The following is a 27972-nucleotide window of genomic DNA, read 5'->3' as shown; positions in this document are numbered from 1 at the left end:
TTCATTTTGCCTAGCAGCCTGGGTCAAGGAGGACTGAGGAGCATCTCCTTACGGAGTACTTTGTAATGTAGAATGTAGGGCAGTTCTGGAAAATGGGAAAGGTAGATTCAAGCTTCCTTCCCTTGGTCCCATAGCTGTGAAAACCAAAGGTAACTTTGCTATAGCAACCATTCTTTTAAAAGGATAATTCCACCTCTTTTTTAGGTGCCTATTCTCAGCTTGCTATTCTGAATGCCATATAGATGCAGGGCACTCTGTGAAACCTGTTGATCGAATTTTGCCTGAGATTGAATTTTGCGCTCCCTTAGCTGCCCTAACCAAGTCTACCCCGTATGTGGGATCACAGGCTTTGACATGTGCCTCTGAGGAACGCTTGCATTTATGCCTTAGATATCATCCCAGAGGTTCATTGGAGTATTCTGGATTTGGTATTATTTCCACCTTCCCCATTTTGCTGGATGATTGATCAGACTATATCAATCGTGCTATATACCATACTATCATACTGTAATACTGCTGTTGGTAGGTTTTTCCCCTTGTCTTGGTCAAATCAGTTCAGTCCGCTGGCAGGACACTGAGACAAGCTTGTCAGAGTCAATAGTTTTGACCTTGTCTCTACTCTCCCTTCTGTTGCCTGCCCTTAATCTAAATTTTTTCTACTTTCATGAATCTTCTCATATCTTTACATGTCCAGTCACCAGTAATTATTTTCCTTGTGTGTCACTCCTAATAATTTTCTTTCCCTCACTATATCCTTCCTATGGCATATCAAGATCTTGTGTTGGTCTTTAAACACCAGCATATAAAAGCCATAATATGTGGTTCCTTAAAACAACCACCACCTTTTTTTTTCATAACTCTTTGCAGATCTGTAACACAGATTTTCTCATGCATTTTCACTCCTCTCTTCTGGCTGCTGTTTCACAGCAGGTTCTTTCCCCTTCTTAAATCCATTATCCCAGAGGTGCTACCACTGCCGCTGATGGGCTCAGCCTTGGCTGGTGGTGGGTCCATCTTGTTGCCAGCTGGCATTGGCTCCATCCAGACATGGGAAAGCTTCTGGCAACTTCTCACAGAAGGCACCCCTGCAGGCCCCCCCAGCTACCAAAACCTGTCCAGATAAACTTAAATTACTTCTATGATTTTAGATTTTTTTTTCTTTTTCCCCAATAATTCTTAGTTCTTTCTACCCACAGTGTCCTATGTCTTACTGATTCTTACATTTGTCCATCAATGTCTTCTCATAATGCCAGAATTTGAGTGCTTCCTTTTCTGGCTTTTCTCTCAACTTGTACTTTTTTCCCCCATTTTCTATTCTTTTGTTCTGCTCTATTGATAACCTAATGTTTTACCGTGCTAGGTTTGTAAATTGGTTTCTTTCTGCACACAGTTTTCATTTTTAACCCACTTGAAATGGGTTACAAAATAGCAAAAAGATTACATTTCATTGTTCAGAATATGTTTTTTTAATAGCTGCATTTTATATTTGCTCACATTGTAAGTAAGGCATGACTTTTCTGGTGGGAAAATAATGTAGACACTGATATCATCCTAATGCTGGCTGTTCAATAAGAAAAAATACCTGCAATTGATGTTTGAAGTGCTAAATATGGCAGGAAGAGCTGGGTGCATTTCTGTTTCTATTCTGTAGTATTAGCAAATATAAAGTTGAAATGTATGCAAAGAGCTCTGTGTCTGCTCATAGTTTGTCAAATATTTATGCATATTTTAGCTACATCCCAAATAACACACTGTAGCACTGTGAACTGCTGGGACTTGTATGAGAATGGGAACAGAAGGTTATACGAGTCAACATCAGAGTACAATATGTCGCTATATGTTTTGCTACTCCATATGCTATATTGGGAAAGCTTATAGAGTAAGTACTATAGTCCATGGTGTATACTGGCAAAGTTTTCTAGTGGAAGTACATCTTACTTTTGTAATGATTTTATTGTTTAATAACTACCTGCAGTGTTCTGGACACTGTAATGTGTGTTTGTGCTGGTTTTCACCAGCCAGACAGATGAAATCAAGCACGTCCTGAGATGCCAAGTGAAACTGTCTCCTACCATCAGCCAGAAGCCTGGCTGGTTTTTTTTAGCTCCATCTTGACAAATTACACGATTATGGAAAGAACTGAAATAGGACTAGAAAGAGGACTGAGTACTATGCAAGTCCTTAGGGAAATTCTGTTAAAGGTCCTTTCTGGTGCCCTATTTAAAAATAGGAAAGTCTTTTAGCTCCTTGTGCTGAAGTTCGAATAGACAGTTTCTGTGAAGGAACCTATTTAGTGATTCAAACCCCTATGATTTCAGGGCAGAGTGTGCATCTTTGACCCAGCAGTGAGTGTGCTACCTGTGATGCAGAGTGCTTTGGACTCTGAAGTAGAAAAAGGTACTGTTGTCTAATACATCTGAATTTTCACTTTTACATACCAAATAATTTTAGGGAACTTGTGCAAAGGTTGCCCACACAAGAATAACTTAACAGGGATAGTTATCAAAAAATGTCTTGTGTGGGCTGTCATGTTTCTTCAAATGGGCTTTCATAGTGATCAGTACCATCCTGATGGAATTCCTGCTTTGGCGAGAGGATTGGGGAAATATGAATAAACCCATGCGGACTTTTGAACGCAGAATCCTTGGGAGGCTTTGTGACTCACTATTGGCATGGACCTCATTTGAGATGCTATGTATTATATTAGACACTTCATGTTATTTAGAAATGCTGAAGGAAATAGCTTATGGTTCTGCTCGTTAGAAATAGCATTGGTAGCAGATGGCCAAGAGAAAATGCTGTAGAAAAGTTGATTGTGTGAGTCTTTTGATTTCTTTCAAGCATGTAGTGCTTCCTGAGCAAGGTCTTCTAGCTCTGGCAAAGGTTTTGCCACAGAGCTGCATAGTGCTGAGCACAAGCCTGGTGCTTGGTGGGTGTTCATGACTATGACTATGAGGCAGTCTTTGGAGAATTTGAGTCTGTGCACTGAAAGCAAGAGTGGAACTGTCCTGCATGAGAAGCTGATCCTGAAACAGACTGCCTTGGCAGTGCTCCCAAGACTCTGATTCAATCAATTCCTGCCTAATGAACTGAAGACCACCTTCCTGATAATTAAGAAGAAACAAGCTGCCTGGATTTTATCCAGCTCTGGATTTTTAGACTGGTATTCTGAGCACTTAGTGATTTGTGCTAGGTAGTCGACCACTCAAAAGTTGTTACCCCCTAAGTCTGGTAGATTGGAGGGGAATTTCTTCAATTTTAGTTTATTGCATGTGAGGAAATCCCTAGAATATGCATGTCTCTGTGTTTGCCAGACCTTTTTTTTCTGAGTATGAATACTTTTATTCCAATTTGGGTAATGTTTGTGATGTAAATGTTCTATGTCTAAAAGAATTATGACACAGAATTGCAAAGTATTAGGCATTCTGTGTATTCACCTAATTATGCCTGGATAAAGTTTCAGTATAGTGACCCCATCAGGAGTAGGCTCCTTCTTTCTGACAGTATCATGGGAAATGATAGCCCCACCGATCCTGGGTGTATTTAAAGTAAACTTCTTGGAATATGTCCAGGGTTTTGCACAAATGGTGGGTCTCAGCAGCAGAGTCAGTTAGTACTGCCTTATTATATCATATGTGGAATCAGATAAATTATACCTCATCTTATTGTATGCTCAGATAGAGGAGAAAGTTGATCTCCTTTCTCTAGGATGTTCTTCAGTCCTTACGTTTACTTACAGCTCTTCAATTTCATCTTCCATGTGGTCCAGTCAAAACCAGGAAAATAGAAGTAATATAGTACTTGATAGTGCAACTGGTTATATCTCATTGCCATCACCCCAGAGGGTTGCTTTTGTTTAAATAAAAAGTAATTATGGAATTGGGACTTTGGGGGCTGGGGCTCTCTTCCTAGTTCCTCCTGTAGTGGTAGGAACTGGTGAGATGTTAAAAAAGTGGGTTTCTGACACAGAAACTTTGGAGATCCAGTAGTATTTCTCTAGTCTAGTTTGAAACTACTATCTGCCATGCAAGGAGTCTCTGTGCACCGTGTTTCTCATGCAGGAGAAGTAAATCCCGACAAACTGGAAAAAAATCTCACACTGCCATTAAGTCACCTTAGCAATTCTCATAGAGTTAAACTAGGGAAGTGGCATTTTTGCTGTATGAGGGGATGGGCATAGCTGTCATAGTCAGGGATGTTTGTAGAGATGTAAGACATGCTGGTGTAGCTACAGCAGGTAGAGGTGGTCTATTTTCATGCTCCCCCCTGATAGTCATGCTGGCAAAACTGTGGTCTTGATTTACCCTGAATAGGATGAAAAAATATTTCCACAGCTCTTCTTCTCTTGAGAAATTCTTTCTAATATGCTTTACAACTCAGAGGTTCTGTACTTTGGAAAGGGTACACACATATTGACTATTTTTCCTGCCATGTTTTGAGTATAATAAAATATTCAGTAATTATATGTGAATTTCCATTCATTTATGTATTGATAACCTTATTTCCTGATACATCAAGGCAATAGAGAGAGCATGACTAACATGTTTTGTGATCTTACAATTACTAACTGCATGTTAATTTTCATTTTAGAATTCATTCATGTCTGAAGTGACTGTGTTGCTGATTTTGAATATAACACATATTTACCAGCTGAAAACCACTCATCACTTGGAGTGATGAGTTAGAAATTCTAAAAGCTTACCTCTTCTTGCTGACAAAGCAATCCATCTTGAGCTGTGTGCAGATTTCAGTGCATGTGTGTTTTCATAATGCACTGCCTTTTGACAGTTCAGATTTTTTCCTACAAATGCTTTGTGTTGATGTGTTTGGGCTTGTTTGTGTTTATATCCATCTTGGATGGATATATGTGAAATGTAACCCTCACCTGGAAAAAGCAAATAAAAATAATTTCACTTAGTTGAGCTTAGCAACCAATGGAGAAATATGTACAGTGTTTGTGTCACTATTTGTTAATGCCATAATTCTACATGGGATGAAATAGGTCCCTAAGAACAGTATTAGGACTGCTTTTTGAGCAATGATGTGTGAGTATTGCATTCAGCAGTGACTTGTAGCAAAATGTGGCAGGACATTTGAGTGTGATAAAGTCACCAGGTACTGTTGGGAGCGTGGAATGAGCTAGAGAGGTAGAAAAATAAAATACTGAACACAGTGAGTATTGCAGCCACCAGCAGTGCAATGGTTCAGAATCATTAATGTCTGTGGTGCCAATCAAGGCTTAGACAAAAGAGATGGGGACCACAGAATATACGAAATAAATACAGAAGGTGTGCTATCACATGAACAACCTGTCAGCATCATATGATGAAATTCTTTGTTTTCCAGGAAATATATGCTATAAGGAGAAGTGGGGAAAACCAGTCTTGCAGCTTATTGTAACTACTAGGACTCATCTCAAGAGGGATAGTATTTATCTCAGCCAATTAGTCACATTTTTAATTAATCTCATCTAATCTGGACATGTAATACAGATCATATAAATCTCTTCGTAAACGTGCTGGTTTCTCTGCATTGACTGTAGTTGGAATCCAGATGACTTGTGCAGATGTGGATGTTTACCTAAGAGGCATCTCACTTAGCTTTAGATGGTTTATGTCAGTGGGATTCTTGTGTGCCAAACCCCAGTGTTCATGTCATGAAATTCAGTGCACCATAGTAATGTCAGAGGCTGTATTTTAAGAATCAAAATAAAATGTATCAAGCTTTTCCATGAGACATCTAGTGGCATGCACTTAGAAATTAATGTTACTGAAATAAGCAATGAAGGAAAGGAAATGCCATAAAACAGCAGATCCACAGCGTTGGTGTAATTTTTAAGTTGTGACTCTAATGAAAGATGCATCCCTGATTATTGCAAAAAGATAAGCCTAGGCAAAATTAAATACGGATTTGTGACCAGAAGTGTTAAGTTTCTTGTCACAGATGATAAAAAGAAGTCCTTATAGAATTCGGGTATATGGGCACTAGCACAAGAAACTGCAGTTCTTAAATATATTGTCTGTAACCAGTGATAGAGAAGAAATATTGAATGGAGGCACCTGCTGATAGTAGCTAATGAGATTGACTGAAATGAGTTGCTAGCAGAGAAGAGTGACCTTAGAGCAGAGACACAAACTGACACAGAATAGCTCAGGAACACACTCTGTTTCTGGACTGATCCTGCTTCAGGCTATGTGAAAGGGACTGATAAGATGAATCAGGGTGGGCATGGATGAGGCTAAATTCGGTTTCCTTTGTGTGGTCTGGAAGGCTGTTAAGTGTTTAGCCAGGCCCTCTGAGACCTATCAGTTCTGGGATAACTATATCAAAGCTATTAAATTAAATTCCTGGTTTGTATAACTTTTTCGATGTAGAGGTTTTATCAGAGGTAAGGATGTACCTGTACATCAGGTTGAGACAGACTATTCATACACCCAGCAGCACACTGTACTATGACACAGATTTGTTGGCTCCCGTATACACGTGTGCACTAGGGCACAGTCTGATACCAGCTGAAACAAAGGTGCTTACTTGGTGCTTATATGGTGCTTACTTGGCATGTTATTATTGTTGCTATTTAAATAAAATCCCCGAAAGTTTATTTCTGACAAGATTGTAGTAACTATAGTACCATTAAATAGTTGGTAGGAATTTTGTTTATGTAGAGGTAAAGTACTATAGTCGTTCAAGAGATTGCAGACTTCCTTTTGTGGGCATTTGTAATTATTTGGGACCAAATCCAGTTCCTAGTAAACTGCATAAGAATCTTTCAGTCAGTTCCAGAGGGACTTCTGTCAAATTTCTCCACGTTTTTGAAGATGTCAAGTTTTATAAAGGTGACATTTTAGCTGAGTGCATGATACAGTGAGGACCAGAACTTCCTGTGGGAGTGTGTTTAATAATACATGTGATGATATGCTTTACCATGAAATCATCTTAATTGGGTTTGGTAATGAGGAGGTTAATGCATCTACCAGGTCACTACTTCATAAGTTGTTTGTATAATAATATAGGAAGTATGGGGAATAAACGAGAGGACACCAAATCTCAATCCATGAACAACACTGTGGCTGAACTAGCATAGGAAAGACATGGTTAGAGGACAGGGAGGAGGGAGAGGCTGTTGCATGTTTTGGTTCAGACACTTGTTCTGTGACCCAACCATAGAGGGAGTTAGACGTGCCAATGCTCTGAGTAATACTAACAGGGGAAAAGCTCATGGGCTCCGTTGTTACACAGGCATTGCACAGACCACCGAAGAGATCAGATAGATCAGGGTATTTGCTATTGTCAGGGTACGGGGGATGGTGATAGTGAGGGATTTAAATCAATCAGTCATCTGCTAGAGGCCAATAAAGGAGAATACCAGCTGCCTGACATGTTTTGCAGTGCACTTAAAACCAAAGTTTGAGATGGTGGGAAAAGCAATCAAAAGGGAAGCTATTATATTTGATACCAACTCTAAGGGAGAAACTGTTGCAAGAATGGGGAGAGAAAAGGCAGGTTGAGTGAGTTACCCTGTGATGACAGGAGTCACAGATTTCAGGGAGGGAATGAGGTAAAAGAGTCAGAACAACAGGTTTCAGGGGGGTATGAGAGGACTGTGGGCATAATCTCTTTGGAAAGGAGTCTGGAGAAAAGAAATTAAAGAATTGTTTGTTCCTCAAAGAAAAATTATAAAGAGAAAAAATGCAAACCGAGACAGGACAGGAGAAGGACAAAAAGCATAGTGAAATAAATATGTCTAATATTAAGCACTTCGTTTATATCAAGCACAAGAAGGAACCATGCACTAAATTAAAACCAGTTTGGATTATTCAGAACAAGTACAAAAGAATAGAAAAAGATGTAGAGAAAAAAAAAACCACAAACCAAAACACATCAAAGAAGCCAAGACCAAAAAACATGAACAAGAAAAGATTGTGTAGTAGTAAGTACATGAGGAGTAACAGAAATTGTTCTGGAAGTATATTTCTGGTAAGAGCATGTTCCAGGAAGGTGTTGCTCTGCTGCTTAACAAAAGCACATCAGTTTCCACTAGAGTATATGGAAAACAGCCTAGAACAGAGAAAGGAAAAATCAGACAGTAACTTATGTGTTAGGTGTTCCCAAGTTAGCTGTGCCTCAGACACACTATACTTGGAAACTGGAAGAATTGTCTAAATTAGTCTCAGCCCTGTTAGCAATAGCCATTAAGAGTCTGAAGAAGAAAAATAAATGTGAAAACCCTTCCAGAAAAATAGAAAAACTCATTTTTAAAAGGATGGGGGAGCTATGGAGAGAATATGCCTATCATAGGTTTATAGATCATTTTGTTCCTAGAAAAATTACAGACAAATATTCATTTTGTAAATGCCTGGAGGAAGGTAACAGATAGCAATCAGCATGGATTTGTTGGAACTATCTAATACCCTGTAACAAGAGATTAAAACTTCTGGATAAAAGAAAAGGAGCGAGAGTCCTACATTTTCATTTTAAGAAACTTCTGAATGCTGTTTTACAAGACTGCCCTATAAACAAGCTAAGGAACATGAAGCAGTGTCTCAATGTAAGTTGCATGGGATATAGCTGCAAAACTGGTTGGATAAGGTAAACCCCAAGCACCTACTGCTGTTTCACTCGTCCATATTCCGCAAGAGTTTTTTCTAGACACTATTCTGTTTTTTCAGTAATAATCTGGATTATGTTTTAGAGAATATGCTTATTAAATTTGCAGTTGTCACAAAGTTGAGAAGGGATTGGAAGGATGCCAGGTAACAGGATTAGAATTGAAAATGATCTTGAAATGGCTTTGAAAATAAGGTAATATTTAACAAGCCTAAGTGCATGGTACTGCACTTGGACAGAACAGCCTTATACAGGCACCGGACAGATGGTTAAGCAGTACTTAAGTTTTGAAAATTATATATGTCATAAATATTACATGAGTAAATGTAGTCAACCTGTTGTAAGGAAGGCATGATGGATGAAATAGTCATACAGCCTGCAAAATATGCAGAGTAATTCATGTGTTAAACTCAGTGCTCTGCTCTGTTCAAATACTGGGTCTAGATTTGAGCATCACGTTTCAATGAAGAGGGCTAAGTGGAGGGAGTTTGGGGAATGGCAATAAGGAGAGTTAGAGAACTGAAAAACATGCCTTGTAAGGAATAAGCTGAAGAACCAAAATTATTTAGCCTAAAAAGTGAAAGGTAGGAAGGAGTGAAAAGTTTTCAAGTATGCAAAAAAAAACCCCCAGTAAAATAGCTTGAGCCAGCCAACCAACCAAAGAAACACACCCCAAACCACCTTGAACCTACACAGATGAAGGGAATTATGTAATCTCTCCATCCTATATGGATAGCTTGAATTCTAACATGAAATAATTAACTTAGAAATCAGAAAAAAATTCTGATAGTAAGGTAAGATCATTTAGAAGAGGTTAGGTGTGAAACTTATATTAGAGGTCTTTCAAACCAGGGAAAACATGTCCAAAAATTATACAAATGTAGCTTTGTTTCACACGCAGTTTGGAGTTGACCTGCTAGGACCCTCTCTATTGAGTGTATTACATTACTGCATATTATTCCTGTGCCACACAATGCATTTTCTGTTCTGTAAATCTTGTGAAACAGTATTGTAATTTGAATTAAAATTATACTTTTTTTTAATTTCAGTGTGTGCAGAAGCTTACAATCCTGATGAGGAAGAGGACGACGCAGAATCTAGGGTACTTAATGCTTAGAGACAAATACTTACTTTTTCAAGTCTTGGGCATCAAATTTAGGAAGAAAAATGCAACTAGCATTATCATTCCTTTCCACAAGCATCCTTATTATAGTATACTTTAGTAAGCTCTTGGGTTTTTGTGTTAAAGGAACATTAAAAAATTCTGATTATAGTCACCCATATAGGACCTGATGTATTATTCTAAATTACCAAACATGTGATATGTGGTTAAGGAAACATTTTTGTGCAATTATATTTACGTAGAGAGCACCTGCTCCTCAAAACACTTATTTGGTGTCCTCACAATCTTGCAGTAGTTTCCTCAATATTCTAGTATTTTTCATAAGGCAGAAAAAGGTAAACTATAAAATTGCTAAGATTTTTAGATGTAAAATGCAATAACTAATGAACTGTTTGTTTTGTTTGTGTCACCCTTTGAAACACATTTATTTAGCTTTTAAGATGAAATAGCATGACTTTCAAGAGAAGTTTAATTGTTTATGTTCTACCTAATTTCTGATTTGTAACACTGTCAAAAAGGTTACCCTATACTATCACAACTATACTTAGCATATCTTTTGAAGCATATGAGTTGAGCAACTTGATTGATACTCACATGAACCACACATTGGTAATTTAGTAAATCTCTGGCTCGCTCAGATAGTGTCAAGTCTCTTGTTTACTCTGTGAAATTTCTGATATGAATTTTACACACATACTATTTCACAAAACACTCTTTAGGAAGTAGTCGTGGCAAATGACCGAATATAACAGTGATGCTTTTTCTAAAACATACATGCCCCAAATACGATCAGAGAGTAGTAGGGTAATGTTTATGTAACTATAGTGTAGATAAAAGTATCCAGAATGTCTTGCAGAAATGAAGTGGATTCTACAGGTGTAAAGATCTTGTAAGCTTAAATACAGCAGTGTCACATTTGCTAATGGTGTGGTGATACCATGTTATCATTGAGTGTTTATTCAAATCCTGAAGGTTCTGAAATGAAAGTGTTATGAAGCATGGCCAAAATATTGTGTAAAATGCATAGCTGAATTAGCTCAGTCCTTCAGCTAGTGCTGCTATATGATAACCACCTTAAGAGTTTTTGTCTTACATCCCTCAGATTATTCACCCCAAAACAGATGATCAAAGAAACAGACTGCAGGAGGCGTGCAAGGACATTCTTCTTTTTAAGAACCTAGACCCGGTAAGAAATTCGTTGTAATGAACAGCATTTAGCAGTGCTGCTAAGAATTAATTCTCGAGCTTTTGAACAGAAATTTACAGATTTTACTTTTGTAAGCTCTTACATATGCTTTCTTGACTGTTTCATAAATTCCAGAAATTACATTTTTATAATTGATACATCATATAGTCTTCTGTTCACCACCATAGATGATAATCTTGAAGTACATTAATATGAATCTATGCATTATTATGATTGTAAAATGTTGTATTTTCTTATTTTAAATCTTGCTGTACATTGATGTGTATAAATACATCAGTTAACTGGAATGTTTAAGTTGTCTCTACTAGTTACTTTTTAGCATCCAAAAGGTGCTGAGTGCTCCCTCAAAACAGAAAATTACACCTAAAGCCTACAGTTTAAGTCTGGATGTAATTGAACAAGTGAGTTATAAAATAGGGGGAAAGGGAAAGGCAATAGCGAAGTGTTTACATTATTATTTCACTTAATGCAGATAGCATAAAAAAGCTGTAGATAACATTATTCTATGCAAATAATTTCCTTCTGTTGCCTATAAGAATAACTATGGGCTTTTATGAAACCTTAAATGAACTGAATGAGTGATCTGGATCAGACAAAGGTGATAATGCTACCAAAAAAAAGGCACAGGATTGTTTAAGGGAAAAGGTGATTGTATCAATCAAAACACGCATACTGAGGTTGGGATAACTCACAGAATACCAAATGCTTTCTCAAAGGAATTGATTTGATGCTGTCAGGGGAGGGAGCATGGCGGAAATGAAAATAATTATGTAGAGTTTTAAGTTATTAGAACAGAAAGTTTAAAATTTGATTCAAGAAGGAGCTAATGGAAAGGCCAGTCTGCAGCTCTGTTTGGAAATCAGGTGCTCTTACATAGAATCACATTAATCTGTGCTGCAGGTTTCCAGCTCCTGATTCTGTCTGCATAAAGGCTGAGCCCTGACCCCAGGTACCTCTTCCCAGAGAAGCCCTGAGGAGGGCAGTGAGCCACAAACTCCCACCTTTGCAGAACCCTGGAGTCAGCATTATAGGAGGGCATCAGAAGTCTCAACATGAGTGCTAATAATACATGTGCATTGTTGGGACACTAGGGATCCTAACACAGAAGATTTCCTAATTTCATCATGCTATCTGTTTAATAGGTAGTTAATCAGCTGTTCCACTATACTTGTTCAAGCTGAAGTCATGCATGATACCCCTTCTACTCCTGAATTATTTTTCTGAATAGCTTCAGGGATACAAAGTTGTTTGTGGGCGTCTGCTCTGGATGTGAAATTACTTTATTATATATTTTCCTTATTGTTTCTGTGTCCTGGCTTCCACTTGGCTGGACCATCACTACATTAGTCTGCCAATGGCCTCTCTTGGTTAGTCTCTGAGCACCTCTCTCTTACGAGCCCTGTGACCCAGTGGATTATCGTGTACTCCTAGAACCTACTGTGATGTTAATAGTGCTTACAGTATCTGTCCTCTGGATGGGATCTGCTTGCCCTTATAGCAAGAACTAGATCTTCTGTCTAAATAGTCATCAGCCACTTGGTCTGCAGGATAGGGATCTGTTGGCATCAAATCAGCTATATTGTAACGTTGTGTAGACACAATGTCCAGTGTGGACACTTGACAGACTTTTTCCAGGGATGGATTCTTCCAAGAAATATTGAGGTGTTACTTCCTGTTTGTGAAGGTCTTCTCAGGACTGTGCTTGCTGTCTCAATACTGATGTTTTGAACATTTTTTTTTTAGGTTTTGCTTCTGAATCAGTTACTTGTAATTGCTAAGAGTTCCCATAGCCTGTTCCAGGCTTTTAGCAGAAGACTTCTTAGCTTCCTTAGATCCCCTGTGGATCTCTGCAATCCAAAGCCTTGAAATCCACTCCTGGGATCTCCCAAGTCTTGTTCACCCACCTTTGCTCAGGTTGTCCAGCGGATTAAGAACACTTCCTCCTGCTTGAAATATTATTATAATGAAAAACTCTTCTACAAAAATTATCTTATTCCACTTCCCAGAGTGCTGTCTGTAAAGACAGCAAGAAATTCTTGCTTGAAATTCTTTACAGACAGCACTCTGGGAAGTGGAATAAGATAATTTTTGTAGAAGAGTTTTTCATTATAATAATTTTACTCATAAAAGACATTGGAAAACTACTGAGCTCTGAAGACAGCAAGGGTATTAAAATACAGCCTTCTTAAGTCTGGCATGCTCCTGTGGAGCCAGGATCTGTAGTCCTCAGGGGACTTCTCCCACTCCTCCTTCTTGTTCTCCTTCTATGCAGTGACTCAAGGGCTCTGCCACTGTAGTTGCAGTAATTTAAATGTTCCTATGCCAGCTCTCTTCCTCACCTCTGCTTCTCCACCCTGCAGCATGAGAACTGCTGCAGTTTGCAGAGTGGTGTATTAGAAAAAACCTCCTTCATCTCAGAGAGAGATAACATCTTCAGCTGCTAAAGCTCAAGTCTCTGGAACAAAAGTCAAGCTTTGTATTGATAGCATCTCCCACTCCCACTGTTTCGTTTTTTTTTTCCTTGCATTGAACTTCAGCCTCTTTCTGCTATAGTTCTGTGTATCAAATTCATTGTTTCAGAGATCAGTTATGGAGGTAGAGACAATGTAAAGCACTTAATGGCTTTTCCCTGATGGCCTTTTAGCAGGGTGTCAAACACCATTCTCAAATACAGAATAACAATGTCTTACAGCATGATCAGAATTGTGTTCAGTACATGATGCTCAGTGGAGTCCACATTTTCTTAAAACTTCATCCCACCCTCACAGACTGTATAGTAATTTGAATGGAAGGATAAGATAAGGGTATCATCTGAACAGACAAGAGCCATCACATAAAATTAAAGAACAGCAGAAACATTTGAACATGAGGCTAAATGAGAGAGAGGAGAAAAAGATAACCTTCAGACTTTGAGACAACTACACACAACACTGTCTTGAGCCTGCATTTACCTATAGCACTTTTTGAATATCAGGCAGGTAAACTTACACAAAAGTATTTATAAATATCAATATTTCACATATTGGCTTTGGTTGAAAATATAGTAGTGTAAAGGAACAGCAGTTCTGGTACATTTCCTTGAACCACACTTATGTTTTAAAGGCCAACTCTTTTAAATTCCCTAAAGCAATTTAGCAATCTTTTTGCCTTCCCATCTAGTTGCTGTTACTCAATATCAGTTTTAGCTAGTGTGTAACTGTATTGAAAGAATTACTTGAAGAGAAAAATATTGATTGAAACATGCATTTGCAACAAGATGGGGGAAAAAGGTTTTGCGGAGGTGTTTGGCTAGTTTTAGAGGACCGGATCAGAAAAGAATTGAGAAATTCTAGGAGCGGAACCACGTGGATGAGTGAATTAGAAGAGGAAGGTCTATTCAGATGTTTGTATTCTTCTCCCCATGCTGTTAATGTAACCTATATTAGATTAACTCGTTCCTCTTCTAAAGCATCTCTTCCTGTTTTTCTTCCCAGAAAAACTTCTTTCTCTTAGACCATAATATTATTTATTGTTCTTCTCAGTTACCTGCTACCCCAGTGCCAGAAACCATATTACTTTTGTTTTCCTAGGTTTGCCATGGTGTGCCAGGCTGCTTATTCTACCTGCATGCACAGAGCATGTTGCCCCAACCTCCTTTGTGCTCCAGATGCTGGAGATTACTAGCAGTGGAATCAGCAGCTCCATGCCCCCTTTCCCCTCCACTTCCAATTAGTGTAAGCCAGCAAGGAGAAAACAAGATGGTGAACAAATGTCTTGAGCCATTAGGACAGGCCCCAAGTTGCTATTACTGAAATTTCTCTCTGTTCAGCCTAACAACTGTTTTGTCACCAGGAGCAGCAGCTCATCTAGTGTCCAAGGCAGCCTTCTACTCTTCCTTTTTACAATGCAATTCAGAGTTGTTGTTCTGTTGGGTTTGTCTCTTAAAAGGAAAATTTGCTGGGGTGATTACCAACAGGCTATTTGGTTTGGCTTTTATGGCCAATAGGGCAGCAGTTAAAAAACCCGAGGAACCTTTTATCAGAGTAACAACGTGGCTCAATGGACTGGTGCCGTCAAATCTGTGCCGCGCCCTCGCGCTTTAAGGTTGAATCCTGTCGCTTGCAAAAATTCAGAAGCAGCGTTAGATCATCTATTCTCTTTCAGGGAAATTTTATGTTGGAGAGCTTTGCCCTGCTAATGCTTGTAGAGAATATTTAAAATAGGTCTTGACCCTTTTACAAAAGGTAATAAATTATACATATTGTTCACAAATAATCAGTAGCAATTTCTGGGCATATTGCCACTCATGTACCTGGGGAATTAGTATAAGAGAGCACAAATATTGATTAATCAATTAGAATTGATTAACTTGAAGGAAGATGAAAGAGAGCATAATGTAACTGTTTTATGAATAGTGGATTCTTATACTTAAGGCCAAAGCATTCCTTGTAACTCCTAACAGAAGATCTTCACCAAAAGGGTTGTCAAAGCATTTGAAGAGGCTGTCCAGGAAAGTGATGGAATCTAAAGGTATTTAAAAGACGTGTAGATGTAGTCCTTGGGGACATGGTTTAGTGGTGGGCTTGGTAGTGCTGGGTAATGGTTAGACTCAATCATCTTAAAGGTGTTTTCCAACCTAAATTATTCTGTGATTCTCTAATCAGCTGTTGAAGATGTTCTGCAAAAGAACGGCACAATGTAAAGTACTTTCATATTTGGCTTAAGAATTTTGGAAACTATTTGCAACTCTGAATTATTTCTGCTCTTTTTAATTTTTTTTAACAAACTGCTAAAAAGAATCAGTCAGTTAGCTCAGAGGGCTAGTTACAAAGTATGAAATGCGTTACTGAACCTGACTGATGGGCATGTGCATGATATTTGAGAGGCAGAATACTAATTTAACACATGTGGAGAAAAGGCAAGGTATATTCTCAAGAAAAATATTATCACTTGAAAATATTGATTATACTTTGAAATACAAAGTAGATTCTTTGATAGTGAGGAAATAAATGCCTTTTAATTAGTTTACAAGTGGATATTACACAAGGGAACTAAATATTTTGAATTGGATCAATATTGCTGCTGACATTTATATCAGAGTTCTGAGGAGTGTATATACACGGTTTTGTTGTGAAAAACAAATGCAGAGAGCTGTAGACATGAATTCTGTGATCTACTCTTCTTCTACAAGGTCCTGACTTGTTGATTAAGAAGTCCTTTTCTTCCCATGATTTCCTTGCCTGTTTTACCAACATTTTCTCCCTCTCTTCCCCCCACTCCTCTCACCCTCCCCATCTCTTGCTCCCTATTTTGGTATTCTGTCTGCTTCGTTGACTTCCTAATATCATGTTGAATATTAATTCGTTGATATTTTATATTTCACATAGTGAGGATAAGGTGGCCAGCAGGATGCCATTTTAACTGGGGCTCATTTTAGTAGAATGGTTGTAGGAGGAAAGCATGAAGTGGTTTATGAACTCAGGGACAACAGAAGTGTGGATTCACTTTGTTCTCATGATAGTCGTATGATTGTGTCTCAGAACATTATAATTTTTACAAGCCATATGAGATAGGCAAGTCTTGTTGCTACTGTTTTACTAAAGTGCAAGGCAATCTTATGCCCACTTAATTGTGCAGGATGTCTTGGATCTAAAAGGAAAATTAACTGAGATTTCCTGTGTACCAAGGAGCACTCCAGCAGCACACTCATCCTTCTTTTTGGGGATTTCCAAGCATATATAATCCCAACATACTATCCATTACTTTAGAGATTTATTGCACCCATCTTAATATCTGGATTTTACCAGCTCCTGTCAAATGCCAGATTAAGATTGTGTTGGTTTGCTGTTAGACACCACGTCATTTTAATTGTAGAAATGTAGCTGTGCCTTCTATCTCTCAAATTCCTTTTCTTAAATAGGGGGGAAGGAAAATTTTCAGAACTTGCTTTCTATATTTGTCATTGTCATGACTACCAGTGATGATTATGTCCTACTTTCCATTTTATCTACAGTGTCTTCATTGATTCAGGTAGCACTTTGTCAAACAACAAATGTTTATATCAGTGCTTCTTGCAAGCCCCAGTGTTGGAGTTTAGTGCGGAGAACTTTGTCCTTTTTCCTTTACAGAACAGCTCACAGTAAGTTTATAAATTGATATTAAGAAGACATGTACCTGGCACAGCAGTAGGAAAGCACTTGATAGTTTGGCAGTTAAAAGAGCCTTTGACATTTGGGAAGGACATGCCATGGTCTACCAGCTCTCCTGAATGAATCAAAATCTGTCTTGCAAGGACATACAAGTGACTGGATTTTTAATCTGTGAAAGTTTTACACTAAATAAAATGTAGTTTAAACTATACTTAATGTCTATTATCTCACCGACTATTTTTTTTCAAGGAATTATCTTGAGATGTGAGTGTTATGTTTGTTTTGTTGACTGGAGAGAAATTGAGGTTAACGTACTATTTCAAATAAAACAACATGCATCTGGAGGACAGTGCTTTGTGTGATACAAAGATAGGAGAGTGAGTGTTTATTTATAGTTTTTCACTTGACCTGGCAGGAGGGATGGGATCACACACTGGTCCAAGGGGATGTCCTTGGTAAAGCAGTTGTCATTCCTGTCTGGGGCTTTTTTTAAAGTATTTTAATTTCCAAGGATTGAGGTTCATATAATGCATTTTTCTTGCATTGCTTGCATTTAGAGGATAACATATAGCCTCTAGCCTCCATGAAGTGTAGAGCATTCTATATATTCTTACTTGTTTTCAAATGGCAGCCAAGGGCTGTTGGTTGGAGAGATGTAAAGCAAGAGAAAGGGAAGGTGCTGCTTCAAATGCCTCAGGCAATTAACTGATTAGGTCAGTTTTGAAGATTCTGTAGGAGTTTCTTTTAGTTCACATAGGAAGGACTGTAAAAAATGAAGTAATATTACCTATTAATTTAAGCATGGAAGTTTTTAAAAGGCAAGTCCTGCCCCTAATTTTTAGTCTCCCCCAATGGCACCCACCCACACTTTTCTCTTTCTCTGAAATGGACTATAACACATTCACTATAACACCTACAATGATCCTTCTTTTTGCAAATGCATACTTGTCTATACTAACAAAGGTACCAGCTAAATAGAGACATAGTTAAATGATTCTTTGCTGGCCTAGGAGGGCTGCATGATGTCTTACTGTACTTTACCATCATCAGCTGTACAAAGGATGGATGCTGCCATTCCTTTGTTCTTTGTGCCCACACACAGTGAACTCTGTGAAGTAAAATTTTATTTAGCTTCCATTTTTCAAAAAGACTTGGATAACATGGTACTGCTAATATTTTTAAAAGCTTTCAATAAGTGAAGAAATTTAACAACACAAGGATGAAATTCATTCTGAACTATCTTATGTGGTTATCTCTGTCCATGGGCTCCACAAAGACTCTACAGGACTGGCTTAGACTGGTTGTCTCCAGAAAGGCAAATGCCATCCATCTTTCAGTGACTGGAAAGGCTATGAATTGAACCATTGCAAATGTGCAGGCTTTTCTTTTACCATGGTTTTCACTAGAAACTGCTCTTTCCAGTATGATACATACTTAATAAGTTTCAACAAGTAAAGTATGATTTTGTGGTTATTGGTAGAATTTTAGGTATATTGTGGGATAAACTGAAAATAAAATTTAAATTTTTAAATTATATTTTTAGAAGCCACATTGTTAATCTGCAATGAACTGTATTTGGTTTTTTTAAATGTGAATAGTCAAGTTTTAGCAAATTTGCACCAAACAACACAGATTATGTAATTAGTGATTTGGTTTTGTTATTAGACAGTTGTAATTCCGATGATCACGTTGTTGTCTTTTAACATTTCTCTGTAAACATTTGTATTCCATTCAAATTAACAAAGTAGTTTTATAACTGTGTGTAAATTTCTACTTCCCAATGAGTCCAGCATTTACATACTTAACCAAAGAACTGCTGACCTTTATTATTACATCTGGCCCAACATTCTGCAGGCATTATATAATTTAGATTTTTGAATAATTTTGAAACTTTAAATTCAGTGAGATAATTGTGAAGACAAAATCAGGTAAGTTTATCATATTCAATAAGAGATACACTTTTTTCTTTCAATGGTATAACATTACTCAGTTGAGAATTCTCTCTGGATGGTCATGAGTAGGGAAGATCTATTTTATTACTTGCAAGGACAAGAAGGGAAGCTGCGCTCTGAACAGTGGAAGAGGAAAAAGATAACACTGAATACTAAATGAAACTGTCTTTCTGTTGATCCACACATTTCTGTAGCATGAATATTTTCCACCTATTAACATTTTTTATCTGCATATTGGGAAGCTGGCCAGTTAGTTAATTTGAAGAGTGAAGTTTAAAAGCAGATGATAATTTCTTGTCTTTGTGTTCTTTTAAACAGGAACAGATGTCTCAGGTGTTGGATGCGATGTTTGAAAAGCTGGTTGAAGGAGGGGAACATGTTATTGATCAAGGAGATGATGGTGACAACTTCTACGTCATTGATAGGTGAATTGCTGTGTCTCATTAGAGCACAAAGTATTATTCAAAAGTCATTCAGAAAGACTTATATTCTGTGAACTTGTATTTAACTCTTACATATATTTGCATGGGAGAAAAAAAAAGAGCACATGTGAACCAGTATGGCTCTTGTCTGAGCTATGGAGAGCAGTTTCTTAAAGGCGGCAGCTTTTTTATATGGAAATATGTTCCTGTTATGTATTGCTAGATTCCAAAGATGAGGGTTTATTTTGGTTTGTTTGTTTGGTTTGGTTTTTTGTTTGTTTGGTTTGGTTTGTTTTTTAACATGGAAAGAGATCTAACACAAAACACAATGCTAAAAGCTTTACAGCTCAATATTTGAAATCTTACTGCTTTTCAGTACTACCTGTAGATTTTCTTGCTTGCAAGAAAATAATTAGACCTTGAGGAGCTAAGTCTTTACTTTGCATTTGGAGATCTGTATGGACAAAGCAGGTAACCAAGATAATCGTTACTGTTGAAATCAGTGAGCTAGGAAGAGCATTTATTTTGGCATACTTCACTAGTCTGTTGGCACAGATTCCAGCCAGGCTGTCCCAAAACACCTTTTCTTAAATGTAACTGTAGTTTTAGGCTAATGCAGTGATTTCTGGGAGCGTTTGATAGGAAGATTATGCTAGAACTCTAAAAGAAATGCAGAGGCTGTTGATCAGTGTAGATCAGCACAACCAGATGGTCAAAAAACATGATTATCCCACTGTATTCAGTGATGGTGTGGCCTCACCTTGAACACCGTGTGCAGTTCTGGGCCCCACAATTTGGAAGGATGTGAAGTTACTTGAATGTGTCCAGAGGAGGGCAACAAATCTGGTGACAAGACTGGAAGGAATGTCCTGTGAGGAGCAGCTGGGAACTCTGGGTTTGTCTAGTTTGGAGAAAAGGAGGCTGAAGGGCGACCTCATTGCTCTCTGCAGCTTCCTGAGCAGGGGAAGTGGAGAGGGAGATACCGAGCTTTTCTCTTGGTATTCAGTGGTAAGACTCATGGGAATGGTTCAAAGCTGTGCCAGAAGAGGTTCAGACTCGACATTAGGAAGCATTTCTTTACCACGTGGGTGGTCAAACACTGGAACAGGCTTCCTAGAGAGATTGTTGTATGCTCCAAGCCTGTCAGTATGTAAGAAATATTGGGACAATTCTTTTAATAACGTTCTTTAACTTTTGGGAGCCCTGAAGCGGTCAGGTAGTTGGACTAGATGATTGTTGTAGTACCCTTTTACCTGAAATATTAAATAAGGAGATCATGGAAGTGTGTCAAGATTCTGTGTGGAAAGAGTATTTTTCAGCTTTTGTGAGATTATAGTTTGTCATCTCTTATGCAAAAGGCTGCAGGGACTTCATAATATTCTGTCAGCCTTGCAGTTTTTAGGTGCAGTGAATCACCTCTATGTCCCTTATCAGTGAAATAATTGCACAGATTTTTGCATTACATTCACATGATTTATCAACACATAGCATACAAATATTCAGCACTGAACAAAATGATGGCTCAGCACTAATGGGGGTGATAACATCATGTTTTACAAGATACCAGGTTTTACTGCATTCCCAAAGCAAAAAAAAGTTACTGATTTAAATGCACAATATATTAGACACATATATATCTTTATTTCATAATCTTATGTTGCTTTTCAGGTACATTCCTTGTGTTTCCTGCTTCTCCTTTATTTATTTCATTATAAATTACTACTGTAAAATATTTAAAATATTAAATAACTTGTATTATTATTTCAGCTATCTTGTCATAACAATTTTTGCAAGGACTTGTGACATTTGTGTTTAGTGTGGTTAAAGTAAAATTAAGAAACAGATAGTAAGTTAAATCTTAATTTTAGTGAGTTCTGATGACCAATAGATCACTGTACATCCAGTCTGTCTTTAAACTGAGTTAACATAAAAACTAATAGCCCTATCCTTCCCTTTAAAAAGAGACCACTTTTATTATTTATAGAAGTCATTGAGTTGTCTCTACAAGGTATTTAACACCATATAAACAAACAAATGTATGTTTCAAATACTTTATCTTTGGAATTCACGGTATAAAAAATATAGTGAGAGGCTGCTTAGTGAAGACCAGGGCTGGATTCTACTCATTGTATTTATGTATTTTATTAACAGAGGTACATATGATATTTATGTAAAATGCGATGGTGTTGGGAGGTGTGTTGGAACCTATGATAACCGAGGATGTTTTGGTGAGTTGGCCTTAATGTACAATACACCCAGAGCAGCTACAATTATAGCTACCTCTCCTGGTGCCATCTGGGGTTTGGTAAGTGGAATACTTGTTTTAAGCTATTTTAAAAAAAACTATTTTGTATAAATTGCACTGGCATGCTATTATCAGCATTTAAAAAAAATTATGATTTCAGAAAGTTTAATTCTAAAAATTCTGAGAACTCCCGACACAATGCTGGGTTTTTTTCAGAATCTGCAGATGCAAATCTGAGGCTTAAGAAAACACTTGATTTTTAAAAAAAGAAATTAATTTTATTTTAATTATAATTACCCAGTTTGCAATTGCATATAATTTTCTTTTTCTCCCACATCTTGATTGGAAACACCTTTGGTTCCAGAGTAAAATTCCCAGTATGAGGTTATACTACCTGGATCTTTGAACAGTAATAGAATTTACCTAAAGAGTAAAACTGCAATGGCCATCTTCTTCATATGCATACCAATCTAATGACTGATCCCAAGATTACATTTTGCCATTGAAGTGAAACGTGGTTTTCCACCAGCTTAATCCATGTGACTTTTGGGATTTTATAAGGACACTGTAAGAATGGCTTTAAATTGGATTGGGTTGCATTGGCCAGTAAGTCCCACCTGTATCAGTGAAGGCTTGCAGTGTGTTTCCCCTCTGTCACCAGGATACAGTCATATGAAGTCAAGAGAAGAAAACAGCATTCATGTAGTTTTTGCATCTGTCTGGTTCACTTGTGTGGCCAAATACTAAGGAATGTCCAGTTGGCTGTTTAGGGCAGCAGTGAATCTTGTTCTGCTGAAATAGCAGAAAGTGGACTGTGACCCAAGACCCAGACCCATTTATTTTGGTTTTGTTTATATAACAATATAAAATCCTAATGGGGTACATATCAATATGTGCAGGACCTCAGGATAATGAATAAACTTTGTAAATGAAACATTTAAATATTGAAGATTTCTTAAATTACACACTCAATGTTCACAGTTTAATGTAAACTCTCTACCCTCTGTATGTGAACTTAGCATGTACTCTCTGCCAAAGAGCAGAGATTTTCATAACATAAATCAGATCAGGAGCTTTACTTTAGGAGCTCTCGATTGACCTCTAGAGGAATCTTTTGCAACTGATTGTAGGGAGAGACTGGCCAGCTAGTTTGACAGCTATATTGAGTGACTAAAATGGGGTAATTTGAACATATTCAGCCATTTCTAAAGTATTTTCTAGCACACACATATTTTCTGTTAATAAACTCTGTTTTTCTCTTTGTGTTTTCAGGACAGGGTAACATTCCGAAGAATCATTGTAAAAAATAATGCCAAAAAGAGAAGAATGTATGAAAGTTTTATTGAGTCATTGCCATTCCTTAAATCTTTAGAAGTAAGATTTCTATCGAATTATTTTAATGACTGTATCAGAGATGTCTAATAAGATTCTGGTTTTCAAGAGTTTAAATTTGGAATTCAAAGTTTCTCCACTATAAAAGTTTGCATGCTTTGGGGTTTTTTTAAATTTGGGATAAAGAATTATTGTTAATATTGTATTTAAAAATAATTTTTGAAGACTTGGAATATATAGACTTCTTACAAAAATGGAAGTTCTATCAAAATACCTGGGTATTAAAACTGTAATATACCCTCTGGAACATTGTTCAGCAGTTCTTTTTTTAATGGTTATCAAAACAGGAAAATCAAGATACACTATTCTGTGCAAAGATCCATGAAAAGAAATATGAAAGTATTTTCTAAATATATAATATAATAATCTTAACTAAATATTTCTACATTTTCTCTTTTTAAATGAAGATGTCTGAGCGTTTAAAAGTGGTTGATGTGATTGGTACCAAAGTGTACAAAGATGGAGAACAAATCATTGCTCAGGTACAGTTTATTTCTAGTTTTAGTTTTTCTTTTCTAATATGTAACAGTAATCATGTTATCTATAGACAATGCATACTTCTAAACTATATTTTTTCTCACCTAAACAAAACCAATGAATCTTGTATCTGAGAGAGGTGATTATTTTGTTTCAAAAGCTAACTTTTCACTTACAGTACTTTGAAAAACAGCCCTCTTTGTTGGTATAATAAAGGAGTCAACAACACTTTTAGTATACTTAGAAACTCAAATTACATAAACATGTTTCCAATGAGGAGCTCTGAGGACTTAACTTGTTTTTATTGTTAAAATACGGTAGCATTTTGAAAAAGAATGCAGAAATAAACTCTTCAGAATAGGCAACTGAGATTGTCTTCCCCCAGATAAATACTGGATATCAAATAGCCCTTGGAGGCTTTTTATACTGGAAACTCAGTAAGTGAAATAATTTCAAAGAAATACAGAAGTGGAGAAACAGTAGTAAGTATCCTAAAAATCTTCCATAACATTGGTTTTCTGGTTTTTGTATAAGGCACAGTCAGCTATGTCGTTCCATGAAAAGTCTTTGCTGGCAGTTCCATATAGATGTTTTGATTATGTGCCTAGAGTATGGTTTTCAAATTAAAAGTGATTTCTTTTCCAACAGGTATCAGAAAGATGAGCTTCAATGCACTGGTTGCAAATATTTTAATGTTAATGAAACTAAAAGGGAAACTATATTTCCTTTACTCACTTTATTTTTTGTCTTGTGCAGGGTGACTTGGCTGATTCTTTCTTCATTGTAGAATCTGGTGAAGTAAGGATTATAATGACAAGGAAGGTAAACATCCCTAAAACACTGAACTTTTTTTTTTTTTTTTAATATTGATTTGTTGTAAGTGTTAGATGGTGATGCTACCATTGTCACTAACTTCACTTATTCAATCCTGAGTTCAGCAAGTCTCTCCCTCATACTCATAATTTTCTTTCTTTTTTTACATGATATTTCAGGGTAAACAAGATCTAGAAGAGAATGGAGCAGTTGAAATAGCTCGATGCTCAAGAGGACAGTATTTTGGAGAACTTGCTCTTGTAACTAACAAACCACGAGCTGCGTCTGCATTTGCTCTTGGCACTGTCAAATGTTTAGGTATTGTTCAATAATATTTTATATCTAATATAAAATGATACATAATCTATTTGGTTGGTTTTATTTGTATTTATCGGTCTTTCTCCAGAATATAAGATTTAATAACATTTACCTAAATAAGGCTGTTTAAGTACATCAGCTATTGCTGTGCATTCCTATCTATGTTATTTAGCTGCACAAATTATTTGCAATTGATAAATACTATTAAACACAAATTCTCCAACATTTCTCTTATTGCACAGAATTAAAAATTGTGCAGAGTATTGCTGCAAACCATTTATAACTATCAGATTAATGTCTAATAGTCTGCAGAAAGGTAAAGTATTTCTTTTCTCAGTAGACTGAGTCATCTAAGAAATAAGTCTTAAAAATCCTGTCCCATTTTATCACCATGATTTAAGCTCTTAACAAACTCTTTGTCTTCACCACCTGTTAATTAATCATTCCATCACACTGTAATCTCAGGCGCAGGAAAAGTGAAGACTATAGGAGTTGTGCTCATAAACAACCCTTTGCATACATTGCTTTTCAGGGTCTGGTGTTTAGCTCCTAATTATCTTTTTCTAATTATACAGTAGTATCTGTTTTGTTGTCATTTAAAATTTTACATTGGAATGTCATAAATATCAGGGTTAATGTCTGTAACTGATGAGCACATCATATTCTTTCTCTCCCTTTTTGTCTTAGTTATGGACGTGCAGGCATTTGAAAGGCTTTTGGGACCTTGTATGGAAATTCTGAAAAGAAACATTGCAAACTATGAAGAGCAGCTAGTTGCTCTGTTTGGAACAAACATGGACATTGCCGATACCAGTGCATGAACTAAACAGTGGAGCAACAAGATCTGTTATGAGAATATAGCACAGTAGTGGTTAGTCCACTGAGAAATTGTCTCTCTTCCTATAGATGCCAAGCATTTTCTGTGATTTTAAGAGTGGGTTTGGGGTTTTTTGGTTTGGTTTGATTTTGGTTGGGGTTTTTTTTGTTTGTTTGTTTTTGTTTTGTTCTGGTTTTTTTACTTATTACAGTGGGAATACTAGTAAACAAAATAGCAATTCATTAAATTGTGGACTTGATTTTTAAAAGTGCTTAGAGTTGATGGTTCCACCTGCTATTAGGACGACATGTATTAGCACAGCACCTTTGGAAATCAAATCCTTTAACACAGCATTTCCATAAAGAATAGATTTAAAAAAAGACCCCTCACATGCGATGAACTTGTTAAACCAGCTTCTGTTCTTCAAAAAACGTTACAACTTTTCTGGAAAGACTGTTAGTTTGAATGTGATATGTTGAAAGTATTAGTGCACACAAAGTGTTTATATGTATTAATACAGAAGATATACAGTAGATATTACTTTCTATTACAATTGTCATGATTTTATGTTGCATTTATCACAGATGTAGTTAATCACAAGATTAATCGTAAGATAAAGCATGACAACGCGTTTTGTGTAACGCTCATGACCCAAATCTGATTTTTAACATTTTGTAATTCGTTTTAAAGTCCTCTTTGTTTAATATGTCATGTTTCAGCACGACATTGTAATATCTTATGCAATTTAGAGGACTTGTGTATCTTTGCAATAAACTGCATTTTTTATTAGTTATACGCATTCTGTACATGAGTGAGGACAGCTGACAAATTAACCTTAGTGCTTTCAAAGCAAAGGCATGGGTCATTGTCATGTTCTACCTAATCATACATAACCTATATTGTTTTCCTTCTCCCTTGTTTTATATTTATGCATTTTGTCTTCTTTATCTATGCTTGTTCTCTAGTTAATTGTTTTTTAGATCTCACCTTTTTTATGTTAAATCTTTTACCTGTTTCAAATGAAATGATCGCTGTATATCTCTCTTCTTGCAGTCTAATCTTAGCTATCAAAGATCAGAGTCAATTACTAAAGTGATTGATATTGAAAGCCATGCTAAACTAAGCTTGTCCTTGAAAATCCTTATCAGGAAGTGTAAAAGTATTTTTAACTTAAAAGATCAGTACTTCCAAAGCTTTGCACACATCTGTTATTGTTAAACCTAACATGTCTTGCTTTCAAAAACCTAGTAGGTCATCATGAAGTAATGTCTTCAGCCATAATAGCATGGGATACCTTCTAAGACTGAGGAGAGGGAATATCATCTGAATTAGGAGCACAGGGCTCATTGCTTACAAGGGTCTGTGACTGGAAATTTCAGGCACGGCCCAATTTTAATACTGCTTACTGACCTGTCTGTTGATGTACATGGAAAACTCGTGCACATACTGGCAATGGGCAGTAGTTCTGCCAAAATAACACTGCAAGAGTTGGTGGAAGGCTGCTTATGCCCTGTTTCAAACACCTGAATTATAACATCTTTCCTTCTTAGATAATGACTTTTCTAATGCCATACATTTGTGTATGTTGATGCAATCACTACCCTACAGTTAGTGATATGTTCTGACAATTTATATAATCATACCTGTATATGAAATTATGATTATATAATAATATATCATTTATATCATGCAGTATGGTATAAATTATGAGTCAGATTCGTAAAAAAAGTACAATCTGAGCAAAATTTACCAATGTAATTTTTTTTTTACCTAGAAACCTGGTGTGAATAATTGCACATATGATAACTTGCCTTTGTACTTTTGATTTATGGAATAAAAGAGAAGCCTGTTAAACTAGAAGGAAATGTCAGGTAACCAAAATCTACACTCTTGTCATTCTGTATGCTTAATCTCTAAAAGCTACCTATATTTTGCACTGGCTTGATGTGACTAAGAAAAATGCTAGAAATTACTTGTACGGCAGTAAACTACAATCAAGGCCATAAATGCCAGTCATGATATTTTCAATATTGTTGGTTATATTTAAAGTTTCCTTACAATAAACAACACTTTTATATATAAAAATCTATGTTTATTGATATTGTTGTCTTTTAATTCCATTGTCATAAAGTTACAAGTGACCTATTTATATTCATTTATTAAAAAAATTCATAATTCTTAACACTTTCATGTTGATTTTCATAAATGACATTATGCAGATGCTCTGTCAACTCACAAGAGACAACATGTTGGTGTGGTAATTGTCATAACTACTTTGTATTTGATGATTTGCTCCATAGTTTATAGCTGGGAAAAAGCTGTGGAGTGACTTTGGATTTTCTGTCCCAAAGTACAACTTCATGTTGCAGCAGTTTTATGGTGTTGCTCTTGGCACTGGATGGTTTCTGGAATTTTCTTTGTTGGTGAATTCAGGGGGTCTTAACCGACAGTAATAAATTGTCACTTTTTAA

General features: G+C 36.7%; 1 protein-coding gene across 1 annotated transcript; it reads left to right on the top strand.

Moving 5' to 3' along the window:
• Positions 1-2338: 2338 nt before the first annotated feature.
• PRKAR2B (protein kinase cAMP-dependent type II regulatory subunit beta) lies at positions 2339-27587 on the top strand. The gene is made up of 10 exons (XM_018068041.2): positions 2339-2397; positions 9657-9709; positions 10833-10916; positions 19336-19442; positions 21591-21744; positions 22957-23058; positions 23484-23558; positions 24310-24375; positions 24546-24684; positions 25372-27587. Exons 1-10 carry the CDS (start codon positions 2364-2366, stop codon positions 25503-25505), a joined length of 948 nt encoding a protein of 315 aa, XP_017923530.1. The 5' UTR covers positions 2339-2363; the 3' UTR covers positions 25506-27587.
• The last annotated feature ends 385 nt before the right edge of the window (positions 27588-27972 follow it).

Source organism: Manacus vitellinus, unplaced genomic scaffold (genome assembly GCF_001715985.3).
Source record: "Manacus vitellinus isolate BGI_N305 unplaced genomic scaffold, ASM171598v3 scaffold_13_pilon, whole genome shotgun sequence".
In the NCBI taxonomy this organism is placed as follows: Eukaryota; Metazoa; Chordata; class Aves; order Passeriformes; family Pipridae; genus Manacus; species Manacus vitellinus.
This window is presented reverse-complemented; position numbering and strand designations above follow the sequence as displayed.

Excerpts from the sequence above, each read along its gene's own strand:
- PRKAR2B (XM_018068041.2), top strand. The coding sequence starts at position 2,364 with ATGCAGAGTGCTTTGGACTCTGAAGTAGAAAAAG. Across the intron at positions 19,443-21,590 it reads AACTTCTACGTCATTGATAG|AGGTACATATGATATTTATG; the intron begins GTGAATTGCTGT and ends TTTTATTAACAG. Across the intron at positions 23,559-24,309 it reads GAGAACAAATCATTGCTCAG|GGTGACTTGGCTGATTCTTT; the intron begins GTACAGTTTATT and ends TGTCTTGTGCAG.